Source organism: Phalangium opilio, unplaced genomic scaffold, assembly GCF_054372755.1.
Source record: "Phalangium opilio isolate 3A_F unplaced genomic scaffold, DU_Popi_V2 ptg000024l_1, whole genome shotgun sequence".
Classification (NCBI taxonomy): Eukaryota; Metazoa; Arthropoda; class Arachnida; order Opiliones; family Phalangiidae; genus Phalangium; species Phalangium opilio.
Genome location: NW_028324155.1, coordinates 7,991,492 through 8,008,214, shown reverse-complemented (window position 1 = coordinate 8,008,214; position 16,723 = coordinate 7,991,492). Strand labels below are relative to the sequence as shown.

The 16,723-nt window shown below is 34.8% G+C and overlaps 3 protein-coding genes and 1 long non-coding RNA gene across 12 annotated transcripts in view; 3 read left to right on the top strand and 1 right to left on the bottom strand.

Annotated features, from left to right (window-relative positions):
• The window catches only part of mst (misato mitochondrial distribution and morphology regulator), a 102,630-nt gene extending 85,945 nt beyond the window's left edge, over positions 1-16,685 (bottom strand). For 4 of the 5 annotated variants that reach the window (XM_089868417.1, XM_089868418.1, XM_089868415.1 and 1 more), the window contains exons 1-12: positions 16,543-16,685; positions 16,247-16,434; positions 15,745-16,187; positions 15,284-15,401; positions 15,079-15,213; positions 14,857-15,009; positions 14,654-14,785; positions 14,410-14,591; positions 14,261-14,344; positions 14,077-14,192; positions 13,321-13,446; positions 12,937-12,993 (exon numbers count right to left, since the gene is read on the bottom strand). In XM_089868417.1, the coding sequence (XP_089724543.1) occupies positions 12,989-12,993; positions 13,321-13,446; positions 14,077-14,192; positions 14,261-14,344; positions 14,410-14,591; positions 14,654-14,785; positions 14,857-15,009; positions 15,079-15,213; positions 15,284-15,401; positions 15,745-16,187; positions 16,247-16,411 (1,659 nt within the window). In that variant the 5' untranslated portion in view covers positions 16,412-16,434; positions 16,543-16,685 and the 3' untranslated portion in view covers positions 12,937-12,988. Of the gene's footprint in view, positions 1-12,936; positions 12,994-13,199; positions 13,447-14,076; positions 14,193-14,260; positions 14,345-14,409; positions 14,592-14,653; positions 14,786-14,856; positions 15,010-15,078; positions 15,214-15,283; positions 15,402-15,744; positions 16,188-16,246; positions 16,435-16,542 lie in introns of those variants that run through there. The other variant, XM_089868414.1, reaches the window with a different exon arrangement.
• LOC149692617 (ovostatin-like) lies at positions 913-11,165 on the top strand. 4 transcript variants are annotated; one of them, XM_089868410.1, is made up of 21 exons: positions 913-1,067; positions 1,159-1,200; positions 1,938-2,093; positions 4,996-5,156; positions 5,226-5,432; positions 5,512-5,567; positions 5,626-5,698; positions 5,763-5,882; positions 5,946-6,142; positions 6,208-6,438; positions 6,509-7,439; positions 7,503-7,697; positions 7,910-7,966; positions 8,140-8,260; positions 8,327-8,555; positions 8,614-8,905; positions 8,973-9,716; positions 9,784-10,297; positions 10,383-10,482; positions 10,555-10,729; positions 10,796-11,165. In XM_089868410.1, exons 3-21 carry the CDS (start codon positions 2,029-2,031, stop codon positions 10,840-10,842), a joined length of 4,515 nt encoding a protein of 1,504 aa, XP_089724536.1. In that variant the 5' UTR covers positions 913-1,067; positions 1,159-1,200; positions 1,938-2,028; the 3' UTR covers positions 10,843-11,165. The 4 variants fall into 4 exon arrangements, with proteins under 4 accessions (XP_089724536.1, XP_089724534.1, XP_089724537.1 ...); XM_089868408.1 differs by having other exon boundaries at positions 8,095-8,260; XM_089868411.1 differs by lacking the exon at positions 7,910-7,966.
• LOC149692618 (uncharacterized) lies at positions 2,108-3,582 on the top strand. The gene is made up of 2 exons (XR_016382823.1): positions 2,108-2,947; positions 3,011-3,582. It is a non-coding gene; the product is annotated as an uncharacterized LOC149692618 (long non-coding RNA).
• pr (6-pyruvoyl tetrahydrobiopterin synthase purple) lies at positions 11,854-13,044 on the top strand. 2 transcript variants are annotated; one of them, XM_089868432.1, is made up of 7 exons: positions 11,854-11,948; positions 12,193-12,268; positions 12,337-12,416; positions 12,484-12,506; positions 12,563-12,619; positions 12,682-12,752; positions 12,825-13,044. In XM_089868432.1, the coding sequence occupies exons 2-7, from the start codon at positions 12,195-12,197 to the stop codon at positions 12,958-12,960; spliced, it is 441 nt and encodes a 146-aa protein (XP_089724558.1). In that variant the 5' UTR covers positions 11,854-11,948; positions 12,193-12,194; the 3' UTR covers positions 12,961-13,044. The 2 variants fall into 2 exon arrangements, with proteins under 2 accessions (XP_089724558.1, XP_089724557.1); XM_089868431.1 differs by lacking the exon at positions 11,854-11,948 and having other exon boundaries at positions 12,035-12,268.
• Positions 16,686-16,723: the final 38 nt, after the last annotated feature.

Genomic DNA, 16,723 nt, shown 5'->3' with positions numbered 1-16,723 from the left:
AAACTGCTGACATTACAACGTCTGTACACAATCAAATAAAAATTCTGGAAAAATGGGGAAAAACGTAATTTTGCCTTATGTTTAAGTTACAACTGACAGTTTGAATGATAAAGTAAAATCATGGACTTTATATTCCAAAGAGGACCAGAATCTATGTCGAAGGGACTAGAGAAACTTACTCCCTCCGTTCCTTAAATTTAACCTTCAGGGCTGCCAATAATTTGTCCTCTAGGTTTGGAACTGAATGATAACTGAATCGAACAGAATACTACAAGCTTTTCAATCTGTTGTAGATAACAGTAATTGAATTGCGCTCGCAAATGACTGACACCAGTCCTGCAGACCAATCAGAGAAGAGAAGTTGTTTTATGGGACCAATCAGAGAAAAGGTGTATTGTTAATTATTAAAGATTAAACTAAAACCCTTTAAGGCAATGAGTCTGGAAAGTTTCAGTATCACTTTAAAAAACAAACTACTACGTCACAATAAAAACATTAAAATAAAAATATTCAAATAAGCAATTTCGAATTATTTTTCTTTGGAAGTGCGATATTCAATTTACTCGATCTATTTTCCTCGGATCCTCCTTACACAACTTCAATCCATAAAATTCCGATTAAAGCTAACAGCGCAATTCGACGCGATTTCTCGTGAAATAAAAATGCATCTTCCCCCGCACGAGATCGAAGGTTCCTTAGGTCCGGTTATTTGTCGCAAAGACAACCTAAGCAAAACAATCTTATTACCAATAATCATTTGCTAAATTTCTCAAGAATATGAAACATTACGCTTAGCTAAAAAATAATATAAACTACAGTCTTTCTGTGACGTCAAACACCGGTTAGAACTTTAGAACACATCCCCTTTCTCCCATTGGTTGCTTTGAACTTTGCTTGATAAAATATATATATATAAGAGTGAGAGAGGATATATATTGTCATATACGTACAGAACGTGTAGATCGCGTTCTGAGTACAGTTTACTGGGAGATTCAAACGTAGGCAATTTAAGCAAAATTAAATTCGGGACCAGATGCTGTTATATTAAGGGTTCTTCTGTTTTTACCGTAAGGGCCCCCAATTGAATTGTCAATTAATTTTTATACTAAACGAGTGTTTTCTTTATTCCCATTGTGCTATTGTTTTCATTTTGCGAAGGATACGGACTCTATTTAAACGTCTTGTTGGCCAGATTTTTTGGTAAGTGTTGTATTTTTCTTCTAGCTACAAAGTGGTCCCTTTTTCGTTTTATTTATTTCTTGGTTGGTTGGTGGTTTTGAAAGTTAATTAAGGCCCAGGGTCGTTGTTAATTGATTTATTTATTTATTTTAATTTGTTTGGGAAAGGTTCAAAGTGCTTTTTTGAGGCTCTCTTTTAGCGTCCGATTTCTTGAATTCTTGATTTAATTACGTTAAATAATTTAAGGGGCCTAATACTTTCCAAATGTTTTTAAGTTATATCATATTTAAATTCAAATATTATAATAATCTATTTTGGTTTTCACAAATGTCCAACCCAAACGCTTAAATTGTTTTCTATTGGGGGAAAAATTTTAAACCCCTTCTCAAATTAATTCAACTGTTTAATTAAATTGATAATTTGGAGTATTTAAATTAAAGGATCTAAAAAAAATCCCCCATTAGTGGTTTGAAAAATGCTGTCCTGAAAAATAGTATTATTATATCATAGTAATCATACTTGACCTCTAAATGCATTTCTTAAAATTATATCATAGTTTTTATAATTAACTATATTTCAATTTGAGATTGGTTTACTATTAAAGTTAGATTTTCAAGTATTTAGTTTAAACTCTTATTGAGAAAAAAAGAAATCTTTCCATCTCGATAATTATTTTATCGCTTTTCCAATGAAAATCCAGACACGAAATTCGATACTAACTTTGATATCTTTGGAAAAAAAAAAATTGTTTTTTGCAGAACGAAAAGAGTCATCTAAAAATTCGAGTCTTTCTCTGTCAGCGTGGACCGCAAACCGGCAGTTTAAAACTGAATTATCTGTCAAATTAAAATGTTCAAGTTCCTTCTACTAGTGGTTTTAGCTACGGCTATACCACTCTCAGTCGTTGCCAAACGGTAAGTGGGTACAATTTAAATAAAATACTTAAAAAAAAAAAAAACTTCGCTACTTTATATTCGAGTTAGGAGTACAACATAATTTAAACTAATTTAAATATACTAACTTAAAAGGGTATGATATACCAATTCTTTCTTTGTGCGGTATTAAATGAAACTCTCGTTGAACTATGACCCCTTTTTATACAAAAGTATAAAAAACACCCCAACAAACGATAGAGTAAAGTTTGTTTATGATCGCAAACAGAGATAATGAAAGTAAACAATTTTTAAAAAAAATCGCCCAATGTCCAAGTATCGCTAATCAAAAAACACCCCAAAACTCTACTGCAGTCTCATTTGACACAGGAAATGAATAATTTAAAAATTGTAACGATATATTTCCCAGTCGTAAAGATCCTAAGGCACAAACCACAGAAGAAAATACCCCCCCCCCTCTCAGTCTAATTTGCATATTTAACTTAATTATCAATTATAAACCCTAAGGGATACTTGATAAAAGAATTGAAATCGGAGACAAAAATCTCCTTACGTTCTAATTAGACTCGATTTAAATTTCCTGTCAGGTGTGTAACTTTTCACGTGACAAATTACGTCATATGAAACAAACATTACCTAATACCTCACGTGAATTGAGCTCGTGAAGAGGTGGGGGGTGGAATCTTTTTGACAAAAGGGTTAACACAATTATCTAACGATTCAAAGAAAAAATATAACCTTTTTTCTTTCTCAAAATCGCAATTGGTTCTTCCTAGTAACAACCTTAATATTGAGGTCAAAAAACCTAAAACCATGATCACGTGATTATTAGGAACGTCAACTGGCGTCGAAAGCGATTACGTATAGTGAGTGAGGTAGCTTAGCTTTCTTCTAGATAGATATACTCAAAATTACACGCTTGTTTTTTTAAATTGCAGTTTTTGAAAATATGTGGAATTGCTTCGAGGCTCAGGAGATGTCAAATTAAAACGAGATTAAATATAAAAGAAAATTTCAACCCTTATCTTAGCGAAGAAGTAACCCCTTTAAGTACAACTAACAGCGTAGCTTAAAAACAAGCCCAACAAGTATTAATGTTAAGTGTTCGCCTTTGAGCAAGATTAAAACGAGTTGAAACCTGTTCTAAATCATAGTTAACTATATTCCGTCTTTTTAATATGGCAATCTAAAAGATGTCCGTTCACTTATAGCTCGTTTACTTCACATTATGAGCCACATATGCTCGAAAGCAATGGTACATTGCTCAGTTAATTATTAGCTACCACTTCCCTTAAATTTAACATAAACACTCGCTTACACTCTACACGAAAAATCAAAAACTTCTCAATTTTAAAACAAGTTTTCTATTTTTTCTTATCTTCGTAACAAGAGTAATAATTAATTTTTAAAGTTCCAGAACTTAAGTCTTCTTTCTTTAATTACCAAAATGAGGATGCCATTATTATTATTATTGCAAACCGACATTAAATAATTATAATAAAATAAAAAATTGTTTATTGGGATATTTATGCTAATTTGGTTTCGGGATATTTAGAATTTTATAGCAAACATGATACGAATTAATAAGAAAATGGGGACACCATCATATTTTATATTTCGAATCTGGGATTCCATATAAATGGGTCCTAAATTAACTTTACCCTAAATTAGTTTCGCTTATGAAGCGGTCGGCGTTTGATCAAACAAAATTATCTGTAGATTGATTGGCTTTCGGGAAGATTCAACTACACTCTTGGCGGTTTAGAATTACAGAAATATATGAATTTATTTCATTTTTTCCTACATGGCATAAATATTTAACCACGAAACTAAATTACTATTTACAAGGTCACTTTCAATATTCCCAAATAGAGAGAATCTTACTCGCTAAGCTAAAAATGTCTTCTTAAGTTTGTTTGATGCTTTGATGCGCGTTTGGTACATTTTGTAACTTGATTTAAAAAGTAAAACAACCCCCCCCCCCAGTCGCTGAAGGCACAATTCTTAACTAGTTCAAATCAAAAATAAAAAAAAAAGTTCTTGGTAAAAGTGACCCACATAAACCAAACGAAATAAGTCATAATTTTCCCCTTAAAATGGCCCCTCAAAAATACGTAATAACGTGAACTATTTGATAAAAATATCAAATCACTTTTACAAACAAAGATCTGGGATCACGTACTGTTACGAAATACGTAAACATTTAAGAGTATTTCTAGATCATGTTTAATTTAATTGTAGAATTAAGTTAATGATGCGAAAAGTTTAGTGTATCTCTTACGATAGTTTTTTTAGTTGTACATCTTACAAATTAGATTTTGGGACCAACTTAAACCGGATTAGAAACAGTCACTGACTGAATCGAACGCGGAATGCAATTTAAGAAACCCAAAGTTGTTTCGCTCGTTTAGATTTCGACCAATTCTTTGTATTTAGTTTTTCCCCGAAAATTCAGACCATGGGAATTAAAAAAAAATGTAAAGACGAGGAGAGGATCAATGACCGAAACATTGACCCCTAAAAATAAACGTGAAACCATTCAAACCATGCACTCTCCTCGTTCACGCGTGGCAAAATACACGCTACTACAAAGCACTTTCACTGTCCTTAACCTACAGACTGTAACGTTCATTGACAGAGCCCCATTTGAAATTTAGACAACTGTCAATTCACGGATACAAATTCCTTGGGATAAACTTGAGGCGCACGTGTTTAAATTTATGTTAAAAAACAGCTAGACCTACGTTTCCCGCCATTTTCTAAGAATTCCCGCGAAATTTAGAGTTGGACAAAACAATCTCTTTGTATTTGCAATATTCATGGATGATTGAATACAAATTCCTTTAGACAAACTTGAGACACACATTCGAAATAAATTTAAAAAATAAAGAGGCCTAAGTTTGTTCTTAAATTATGTTTACAGTGGGATTATGTGTTTATTAACGAACACATTAGAAATTGGAACCACCGAAACGATATCCTGTACCTTGTACGATATTGACGCGCCCGGTACAGTGGTGGTCAGTTTACTGGACAATGAACAAAATAACACTTATCACGAAGTGTCCACCGTAGTCGATAAACGTAACTAAATTAAACCAAAGCTATTCAACTCAAGTATAGTTAAAACTAATCAAACTAAATTATAAACAGCATCTCCCGACGATGGTCAATCGATCGCTGTCCAATTCTCAGTTCCAGCGACCCTCGACTCGGGGTCAGCTATGATTAGGGTAACGGCTGACTTTGAAACCGAGGACAAATATCATTTTAATCAAACGAATAGAGTCGGTTTGTCCAGCCATTCCAATGTCGTTTTGATTCAAACAGATCAACCAATTTACAAACCAAATCAAATAGGTTCGAAAATTATTCAAAATGTTTTTATATAATAAATTTTTCAACTTTAACATATATATTCTTTACTTCCATCAACTAGTTCGTTTCCGAGTAATTGTTCTCGACTATAACCTCAAGTTCCTAACCGAACCATTGGTAAGATTTTAAGAATTTAAATTAAATACTTAATATTTAATTTAAATTAAATTAACAGAACGCAGATATTTTCATCGAAAATGAATCCGGAATTAGATTGTTCCAAAGTTTAAATAATAAATTCCACGAAAGTAAGTTTAAGTTTAAACTAATTCATAAATTAATTAAAATTAAGCTAAATAAATTAATTTTCAGACTTCATTCAACACGAAATGAAACTTAGCGATCAACCAACTTTGGGTACCTACTCGATTTACGTCAATATGACCGACACGGGTATCATGTCCAGTCAACTCTTCCGAGTCGATGAATTCGGTACAATTATTAAACCTTTGACCTCTAACCTGAACGTAAAACTAACCCACAGTTAAATCGTAGTTCTTCCCAAGTTTGAAGTTAAAATCACCCCACCGCCATTCGCTCTGGTTAGCGACAACGAAATTACTTTTAAAATTTGCGGAAGATACACCTACGGTCAATTGGTCAACGGAAACTTGACCGTTTCGGCCACGTACGAATCTTATTCCTGGGACAGAAACTACGAACAGCTACCCAAAATACGTCATAATGGACCCGTAAGTCAACTTAATAGAACTTAATTACTTCCCAAGTACGTACTAATTTTCAATTACCATGGCAGATCGAAGGCTGTTACAATTTCACCATTAGCCAAAAAGATTTGCATTGGATAAACAGCACTTTCAGATACCGTGACATTAAGGTAACGGCTAAAATATCCGAAGATGGTACGGACATTGAACAAAACGCGACGAGTTCTATCAAACTGACCACCGACCCAGTCAAAATCTCTTTCTCGTCGGATGGAAGTTACAGTCAGTACTTTAAACCAGGTCTACCCATCCATGGAACAGTAAGAATTTTTAATTCAAACTCAATAGATCACGGAAAGAACTACAATTACTTCTTTCCCCTCTCTATAGTGTATTATTTCAAACCCAGACAACACACCGCGTCCCAATGAACTAGTCCAATTATGTTTGGTTGCCACAGCCGAGGCCCGACCATCTACCAGTCTGTACCGTATGGAAAAGAAACTTGCCTGCAAGAACTACACCTCCGACAATAAAGGACAAGTCATATACACGCTACCACCTGGTCCTTCCAAAATGACGCAATTAAAAGTTCAAGCCGACGCCTTAAACTATCCGCAATACAACAGTCCTATGGATCCTAGCATCACCATCTACTACCGACCCAGCAACAGCAAGGTTTACAACCAATGGTACTCTCCGAGCAAACACTACATGCAAATCGAACCAACCGTGGGTGACGCGCCTTGCGACCAATTACTCAACTTGAAGGTTCTAATGACCGGAAACGACACTGACGTTTTCAAAGTCTACACTCACGTTATGGCCAGAGGTCAAATCGTTATGCATACATCCGTGGAACAAAAGTTCCAGGACATCAAAGCCCCGTTACCCGATGACAACTCCTTCATCGTCTACGAAGACGATACTTCGGATTACTTCAAAAACGACTTAGATTCCGGTTCATTCAACTTGCCATTGAGCATCAAACCCGAAATGGCACCAAAGGCCCACGTCTTAGTCACCTACGTCTTAAAGGAAACCGGAGAAATCGTTGCCGACGCTCTCGACATACCAATTGCCAAGTGTCTAAAGAATAACGTATCCATGAGCTTCACTAGCGCTAAACAATACCCGGGAACCAAAGTGGGTTTACAAATTAAGGCTAGCCCAAAATCTCTTTGCGGTATCAGCGTAGTTGATAAATCACTAAGACTATTGTCAACCAGTGGACAAATAACTTTGGATTCGCTTATCAAAGAATTGGACGGTTTTGAAAACAGCAACTATTATTGGTACAACTCGAGAGGATGCAAAGCTGGTAACACTCAATAGGTTTAAATATTAATATTATAATAGCCTAAACTCGCTTAACATTCAACAGGACCCATTCGTCCTTACTACAACGTGGAAGTCAACCGTAGAAGACGCAATATTCGATGGAATCCCGAAACTGGATATTCCAGCAAAGCCGATTCTAACACCGCCATCCAAAAGAGTAAAACCATCGCTTTGACTGATTTAACCTTGGACACTAAACCTTGCGATCAGTATAACTACAACAGACCACCAGTTGCGAGTAAGTCTTTGGGGGGCTAACTACATCTATGCACATCTTTTGGGGGGAAAGTGGGGCGATATATCCCCCATTAGAAGGCCATCAGATTTTTCCCTTTTCTTGGGATTTGCAAAAACTTTGGAATGGTAAATTTTCTGGTTAACTGGGATACTATGGATCTTCTTTCTCTTCTTCTTCTGGAACTTTTTTTTCTCTCTTTGATTCAACCTTAGGTTACAGTTATCAAGCTGTCCACAAGAATAGAATAGGTGTCGCATATTCTACCCCAGGCAAGTGTCTTATTATTAGCTTGCCGTTTAACTCAACGGCTTTTTGGCTATTTTGTTTCGTTGTTTTCGTTTCTGGCATTGTTCTAATCAAGTCGCTGCATTTGGGGGCGCGGCGGGTTCACCATTAGCCATCAGACCAGAAGCGGCAAATGACATGTTAGAAATCTCTAAAGTGGGTCTAGTTCAAGAAGACGCCGTTAGAGGAGTGCCTGGTGACAGTGGATCGTTCAAACCGGTTAAAGAAGTTCGAGTTGATTTTCCCGATACTTGGCTTTGGGATCTGGTCACTTTAGAGTAAGTACCAGACCAGTTGGCTAGTTCAAATTGCTCGACCATATCTAATGATGGTAAATTTAACAGTGATAAAGGAGAATCTTTAACTAAACACCAACTTCCCGACACAATCACTGAATGGCAAGGTAATGCCGTTTGCGTCAGCGGTGAAGATGGTATCGGAGCATCGCCAACTGCGTCTGTAATTGGATTCCAACCATTCTTCGTCTCCTACACTCTACCCTACTCTATCATCCGAGGTGAAAAATCACCGGTCATCGTTTCGGTCTTCAACTACCTCGATAAATGTTTACCAGTAAGTTTACCAGCACCAACAACCTTACAAGTCATTAAAAATGCAACTCCAATTCCAGATCGCCCTTACACTGGACTTGACTGAAGAATTCACCTTAGAAAGCGCGTCACAGAACGTGACTCTCTGCGTTTGCGGAGGAAAGAGTGCCACCGAAACCTACTTGGTTAAACCTAAAGTTTTGGGAAAACTTAACTTCACCGTCAGAGCCTATACCATCAGTGACGCTTCGATTTGCGGAGGAAACGAAGTTGATACTACCAGCGCCAGGGACGCTGCCACTAACTCTTTAATCGTCGAACCGGAAGGTTTCAAACGTGACGTGACTATCAGTTCCTTCTTCTGCCCCGAAAGTGAGTCCCTAACTGAAGATGAAGTTTAATTTTGGGAGAGAAATTAACCAGGACTCTTTTTTCTTAGAGGATGGAGCCCCGTTAGAAACCCACTTGGACTTGGAAACACCCGAAAATCTAGTCGAAGGTTCAATGAAGGCAACTTTCTCAGTTTGTGGCGATTTAATGGGACCAACTCTCAAAAACATCGACAAATTAATCCTTATGCCAACTGGTTGCGGTGAACAAAACATGATCAACTTTGTCCCAGATATTTACATCATGCGATACTTAATCTCCAGTGGACGATTAACCTCTGACCTTAAGAGCAAATTGGAACAGTATATCCGATCGGGATACCAAAGAGAATTAACCTACAGACACACGGATGGTTCCTACAGCGCCTTCGGACAAAGTGATAAAGAGGGTAGCATCTGGTTAACCGCCTTCGTCGTCAAATCCTTCAAGGGAGCCAGCGAATTCGTCGAAGTTGATCAAACTGATATTGTTAGAAGCGCGGCCTACATTACTTCCCAACAACAAAAGACCGGATGTTTCCCGGAAGTTGGGGAAGTTCACCACAAAGCCATGAAGGGAGGAGTTGAAAGCGCGAAGGGTTCCAAGGCCCTGACAGCCTACATATTAGCTGCTCTATTGGAAGCTAAAGCCATCGGTAACGAAACCATTTTGGAACAAGGTTTGGAATGTTTGGCTACCGAATCCGACCCACCAACTTACACCCTGGCTATCTCAACTTACGCCAGTTGTTTGGCTAACAGCTCAGTAGCCCATGACAGATTCGAGGCTTTGATGAAAAAGGCCACAAGAAAAGGTAAAAACTTTGTGACACAATATAAATTTTTAGCAGAGGGGGTTTAATAACCAATTTATTTTTCCAGACGGTTTAACCTATTTCGAAGATGAACTAACCCACTCAAAATCCATCGAGATTGAAATCGCTTCGTACGCTGTATTGTCCCTACTCCTACCATGCGGAGGCCAGAACCTAACCCAAGCTTTAGAAATTGTCAAATACATATCCAAAAACCGTAACGCCAATGGCGGTTTCTACTCCACCCAAGACACAGTAATGGCATTGCAAGCCTTGTCCACCTACGCGAGCTTCATCAGCAAAGAATCCGTTAACCTAAATATCAAGGCCGAATCTAACGGACTAAGTCAAAGCTTCACCGTGGACGAATCTAACAAACTGCTGGTTCAGTCGGTTAAGGTCCCGGAAGTACCATCACCATTAGAAGTGCACGGTAGCGGTAACGGGTGCGGTTTAGTACAAACTAACCTAAGATACAACGTCAAGGATGCCGGTAACCAAGCAGGGTTTACCATGGACATCACCACCGCTAGAGGAGCTAACAACTCCTGTAAAAAGGCCACATTCACCGCTTGCATTGGGTAAGTTAATTGCCTTCCTCCAATAATTAATTACGACCCAACACGCTGTCCAACAAATTTTTCTAACGTTTACCTCTCTCAACAGGTATCAAGAAGAAGGTGAAACCGCGGTCAACTCAAACATGGCCATATTGGACATTAAACTAGTGTCTGGGTATCAATTGGACACGGATAGCATTCCTCAGGTTTGTAAAATTACTCTTTTCCAATTACATTTGTATCTATAAAAAACTCATCCTAACCTCATTCCATAACAGCTATCGGACGACCCCGAGTTGTACTTTAAGAGATACGATATTAAGGGCGACAACGTAGCGTTGTACTTTGGTAAAGTCTCAGCCAAAAAATGTTTCACTATCTCATTTTTCCAAGAGTTCGAAGTCAAGGACTTGAAACCAGGAACAGCCAAATTAATGGATTATTATCAAACTGGTAAATATTTAAAAAAAAATCCTACTTCAATTCATAACCTAACTATATATTAACTATTTCTTATAGAAAAACAAATATCCAAGGAATATACGATTGACGCCGATTGTCCATAGATTTAGAAAAAATGTTTCTACTTAGGGGCAAATAATGGTGGTATACTTTTAAAATTTAGTTTTTCTCATATTTTTAGTTGGTCCTAGTTGTTACTTACATCTTAGTTGTTTTTTTAACGAACTTTGTTTACAAGGAATTATAAATTTTTACAGTTACGAAAGTAAAAACTAGTCTTTTTGATTAAAATACATATAAAAAACAGTTCAACTAGGTCCTAAATTCATTAATAAAAAATCCCCCCTTCATTGTCGAAAATGTTATTTTTTTTTTAATTGTCATTGTGTGTACCTGCCAGCTCTTGTATTAAAATAACTTTATTGTATTTTGGTCTCGTTATTTGATTTTAATCGAAGTTTCCTCAGGTGGTCCGAATACTTGTCTTAATATCTCTCCAAGTTAATTACAAACACATCTTACTCCAAAAAAAACCTCCACTAAATTGTAATACTTGCCATATAACAAAACTGGTTGTACGCCATTAACGAACTCTTGTCTCTAAACCGAAATTTAAATCTTATCTATCAAAATTAACGGCTAAACATAATAAAATAAAGTAAATAGCAAATCACCTCGAATTAAAAGCTCTACGTGCACGAAATTAAAACGCTAAAATTACACGTTCTAATAAAAAAAGAAAACAAGTTTTGGGTGAAAACAAACGCGGTACGAAAAAGAAGTCGATATCGCTTGTAAATTCAACATTGCGAAATAAAACTTATCTCGTCAAAAAATTCCAACGCCGCAAATTCAAAAACTTGGTAAAAGGGGCTTTACAAATGGTACCGAAATGCGATCGAAACTAATATCGCAATTAACGATAATCTAATTAAAGAACAAGCCAATCATTTGACGCAAAAATATACAGTCACGAGGGATTTGATTTAAAGCCTTTAGGCTGGATCGTTTTAAAGAAAAATATGGGATTATTTCTGCAAACGGATGAAGAGAAGGGGGTGGGAAAAAGAGATTCATCCCGTTGCCATGGTTACCATCCGGGATGGAGCATGGAGAGGCGATAATAGCATTTCAAGAGGAAGGGGTGGGAAACCCTTTACAGATAGTGATGAAGAAATCTCATATCATTCCTATGTACCGAATATTATAGGTAAGTTCACTGTTCAAGGTTGGTTTTCATTAATCAAGGTATTTCAAAATCACGCGCCAATTTTATCCCCAGACCTTCACCCATTTTTTATAGTATCACTTAGGAGTAGGGATATTAAAATTCTATTTAACACTAGCACGTGACTTTTAGCGCCTTTAGACGCAAATGATACCATCTCTAACCTGTTTCTTAAACGGTTTAAAAACTAACGTTCACGGAGGTCTATTTCTCATAAATCTTTTAGAGATGGAGGAGGGAAAGACACCAGTGGTTTACCTTACAAGAATTGAATCTTTTTCCGCCTGCCACCGATTGCACAGGTATGGTTTCATAATAGTTAAGTCACCTGATGCTAGTTTTAATTTACTTATTTTTTTATTGTTCAAAGTCCGTTTTTAAACGATGAAGAAAATAAAGCTACGTTTGGGAAGTGTAATAATCCCAATGGACATGGACATAACTATAAAAGTTAGTTAAATTTAACTCTCTATTTAATTAAAGTTAATTTTAATCTCAATATTTTAAATTTTTAAAGTTGAAGTCACCGTTAAAGGCAAAGTACGTTAATTAGGTTTAAATGTTGAATTTAAATTTGATAATCGCTTCTTTTTAAGGTAAACCAAAAAACGGGGATGTTAATAAACATTCAAGATTTAAAAGTGGCCATTAATGTTGGTTTAATTATATTCTTTGTGTAATTAAATCAAATTTTAAATGAGTTTTAATTCCCTAGCACTCTATTATGGATGTTTTAGACCATAAGAATTTGGATAAAGACGTGCCATATTTTAAAAACGAAGTTAGGTATAATAATTACTAGAAGATAAGTTATAAACTTAAGTTCAGAACTTTATCACTAATAACTTCAAATTTCAGCACAACCGAAAATTTGGCTGTTTTTATATGGGATTCATTACTTAAAGAGCTACCCCAAGGTCTACTTTTTAAAATAAAGATCTATGAAACGGATAAAAACGTGGTTACTTACATGGGTGAATCATCAGAGAATTAAGTTGACCCCAGGAACAAAATGTAGTAAATTAACCTGTAATTTTTACAATAAAAACGCTTTTATTGTTTGTAATTCAATAATAAATTTATTAAAATTAATTAATTAGTTTATTAGCGCGGCAATAATTAGTAGAAAAACATTGGTTTTGTTTGAACCTTGATTGTAAGTAATTTAGAAATCTTTGTGAGAATGATTAGGCTTAGCAAAAGCAGTGTGTGTGTGTAATACATATTGCGATGTTTTCTATTCTAATTAATTAACATGAATTTTATTATTAAGTTCTAAAGCCACCTTCATCGTAATTTTCACCAAAACATTTCAAATTATTAACTACTTCATCGATATCGTCCTGTTCAATACCTGTTTCGAAGCAACGATGGTATTTCTTGAAGTTTGTTGATGAAGCCAATGTCACGAGATGTTGAATGAACTTGGATGATGAATTTGAGTTGCAAAGGCCCGATAAAACCGGTACTTGTTTAACAACTGCGTTATTAAAGATTTAAACCATAACTGACAAAGTTACGTAATTAACTAGGCAACATTAAAACTTTAGACGTTTTCAAAAAAAAGTAAGCCTTGGCTAGTTGGCTTACAGTTTTCAGATGTTAAATTTTCATCACATATTTCCCGTTGTACTTTATAACTAATTTAACCATTAAAACTAAAATTATCTACCATTACATATGATACATTATTAATTTTAACATTTACTGTTAATTTCCCGATGGATTTGGATTACTTTACTGAATCTAAACTGGCCAACAGGGGCAGAAATAAGCACTTCTAAGTGGTATTTAGTGGTTTTGCTTATTTCCGTCCCTGACTGTGAGACTGGCAAACGCGAAATCCTACCAACCATGACGAAATAGTTTCATCTGCCAAAAACGGACCAATCATCTTACAGATTAAGGGAATCTGCCAAAATTTACCTTCTGCACGTTTTGGTTTGTTCAAGAATAAACCAATCATCTTACAGATTTAGAGTATCTGGCAAATCTTACCTTTTATAGCAGTTTTGTCGCGTTTTTTAACTCACAACGCGTAATAAATATTGCAGACAACCTAATTACTAACAAAAAATCCCCGAAAATTTGTTAATTAATTAATAATTACCTTTAACCACATTTCTTTCAAGATCATTAATAGAACCATCTTCCTTGACATTATCACTGAAGATTGAGGGAAAAGGATTAACTACTTTAATAGGAGCTGCCAACATTTTAACTGAACTATAATTGAAAAAAAATATTAATAATTAGGCCTAAAATTAAGTTTTAAATGCTATATTTAAACCTACCAAGATCTTGACATCCCTGATAAATTTAAATTCTTAGCTATAAGCTCTTCAACTGACAATCTTTGACTATTTGATAACTTTTTCCTATCAAATAATTATTTAAAATTGAAAAACAATTAAATGATAATTAATTTAATTAATTAACTTACGAATATAACTGCATTTTGGGGAAACCAGCCATGACAATACTTTGCACGATTGTAGGTTCTAATAAATTAGTTTGAGGGGAAATTGGAACCAACATTGATTCAATTTGACGTTGACCCAAAATATCAGAGAGAAAATCTCCTTGATACCACGGAAAAGGGAGGCATAAAGAAGTTGAAACAAGCTAGAGAACAATAAATTAATTAATTACGATTATTACACCATTAACTAATTATTAAAACTAACCCTTCTTCCACATGGTGTTAATTGCTTCACAAAATCATTCAAACTTGTTGGTTCTTGTTTTAACCTTAATGGTGATGTTAAAGACTCTAAGGCAATTGCCAAAACTGAACTGGTATGATAAGGTAATGATTTCTATTTGAAAGAATATTAATTAGTTTAATCATGGCTTAGGCTGAAATATTAATTATTAATTAATTAATTACATTGTAAATAAGATGAGGGAAAGATAATGGTTCCTGATCACATCCAATGGTTCCCTTTCCCAAATTCATAGGAGAAAACATGGAACTATAATTGCACATTGAATCAATGCAAAATAATGAGGTCAAAAGTCTATGAACCTCTGCAACCTGATTCTATTAAAGGTTTTATTAGTTGTTTAATTAAATATTGTTAAGATTTTAATTGCAAGTGTTTTTTTTTACCTTATTTTCGTAATTTGGTTGGAAAAAGGGAAAGCAAAGTTTAATTTTGTTAGAATATTCTTCATCTAAATGGTTAATAATGCTAGAGGCTAAGCCAGAAAATGCGTCATAACTGTCTGTAAGTATTTGAAATCCCTGAAAAAATTAATTAAGTGATTTGAAATGATGGACTTCTACTGGAAAATATGTTTTTTTATGTTAATACCTGCAGGGAATTACATTCTTCTGTAAATTTTCTACATGATTCCTCAACATTATCTCTGGTACTCTCTGTACCATAAGCATCAACTCCGATACCAAATAAATCAAATGGTTCTTGATCACTAAAAATAGAGATTTAAGATTTTTAAACCATTTAAAGCATATTAAAATCTCCAAGAACAATTTAAAATACCCAAAAACATTTTATAATCACTCAAAACATTTTATAATCACCCAAAACATTTTAAAATCACCCAAAACATTTTATTATCACCCAAAACATTTTATAATCACCCAAAACATTTTATAATCACCCAAAACATTTTATAATCACTCAAAACATTTTATAATCACCCAAAACATTTTATAATCACCCAAAACATTTTATAATCACCCAAAACATTTTATAATCACCCAAAACATTTTATAATCACCCAAAACATTTTATAATCTCCCAAAATTTACTTTTTATGGAAATAATCTTCTAAAGTTATCACAGATCTTGGATGAAGGTGAAGTCTGAGATAATCAGACCAGACTTTAACCTCAGAATCAAGGTTATAAACTCTGTCTTCAATTGTGGGTGATGTTGGGACAATTGGACTCCTTCCTAAAGGAAGTTTGGACATTCTTTCATCCAAACAAATGTCTCTATCTTCATCGTAACAATATTTCAAATCAGTATTTGAATTTTGAGATTGCTCAAGCTTGTCTAAATCTTGCAGGTATTCGTTTTTTCTCTCGGGCTCAGTTTTATAAACGTCAACATTTCCTGACCAAGAGGCGGTAGATTTAGCAGCTGATTGATTGACTTTTTTGATGGTATAAAGAGTTCCTTCTTGTTTTAAGGATTTTAAGCTTCCTTTTAAGTCAACCGCGATTAATCTGGGTGTGAATGTGACTTCCCCCTAGTTAATTATTTAATTTTATCATTAAATAAGAATTAAAGGGGGGGAAGGTTATTTACATGTGGATTCATCCCCTCTCTAAAAAGAACATCATGATTTATTTGAATATCTTTTTCCAAAGTTGAATCATAACAAAAAGATGATTCCTGAATATTCCACCAATGTGTTCCAACAAAATTGGCGTAATGTCCAATTTGTAGCGTGACTATTTCTCTGGTATCCATTATTTATATTTTAATTGCACCCTCTGAGACAAATAATTAGCGTAACCATAAGTACAATTTATAATCCATGGATTCACTTCATAAAATTTCATATTTTGCGTTAATTTGCTTCAAACCAAAATTATACTTACATTAAGTCATCAAAAATTATTTAAAAATCTGTAGTTTTAATTGCATTTGTGTTAAATTAACTAAGGAAATAAAAGTAAACATCAAAATTAACGTTAAGCCTAACGTCAGTCAAGGATAACATAAGCGGACGACGTAAACAAATTTGACCTTTGAACGCCATCTACATTCCGGATATTTTCT

Excerpts from the sequence above, each read along its gene's own strand:
- pr (XM_089868431.1), top strand. The coding sequence starts at position 12,114 with ATGATACCATCTCTAACCTGTTTCTTAAACGGTTTAAAAACTAACGTT. Across the intron at positions 12,507-12,562 it reads AAGTCACCGTTAAAGGCAAA|GTAAACCAAAAAACGGGGAT; the intron begins GTACGTTAATTA and ends CTTCTTTTTAAG. Across the intron at positions 12,753-12,824 it reads TATTTTAAAAACGAAGTTAG|CACAACCGAAAATTTGGCTG; the intron begins GTATAATAATTA and ends TTCAAATTTCAG.
- LOC149692617 (XM_089868408.1), top strand. The coding sequence starts at position 2,029 with ATGTTCAAGTTCCTTCTACTAGTGGTTTTAGCTACGGCTATACCACTC. Across the intron at positions 2,094-4,995 it reads CTCTCAGTCGTTGCCAAACG|TGGGATTATGTGTTTATTAA; the intron begins GTAAGTGGGTAC and ends TTATGTTTACAG. Across the intron at positions 8,261-8,326 it reads TGGGATCTGGTCACTTTAGA|TGATAAAGGAGAATCTTTAA; the intron begins GTAAGTACCAGA and ends TAAATTTAACAG.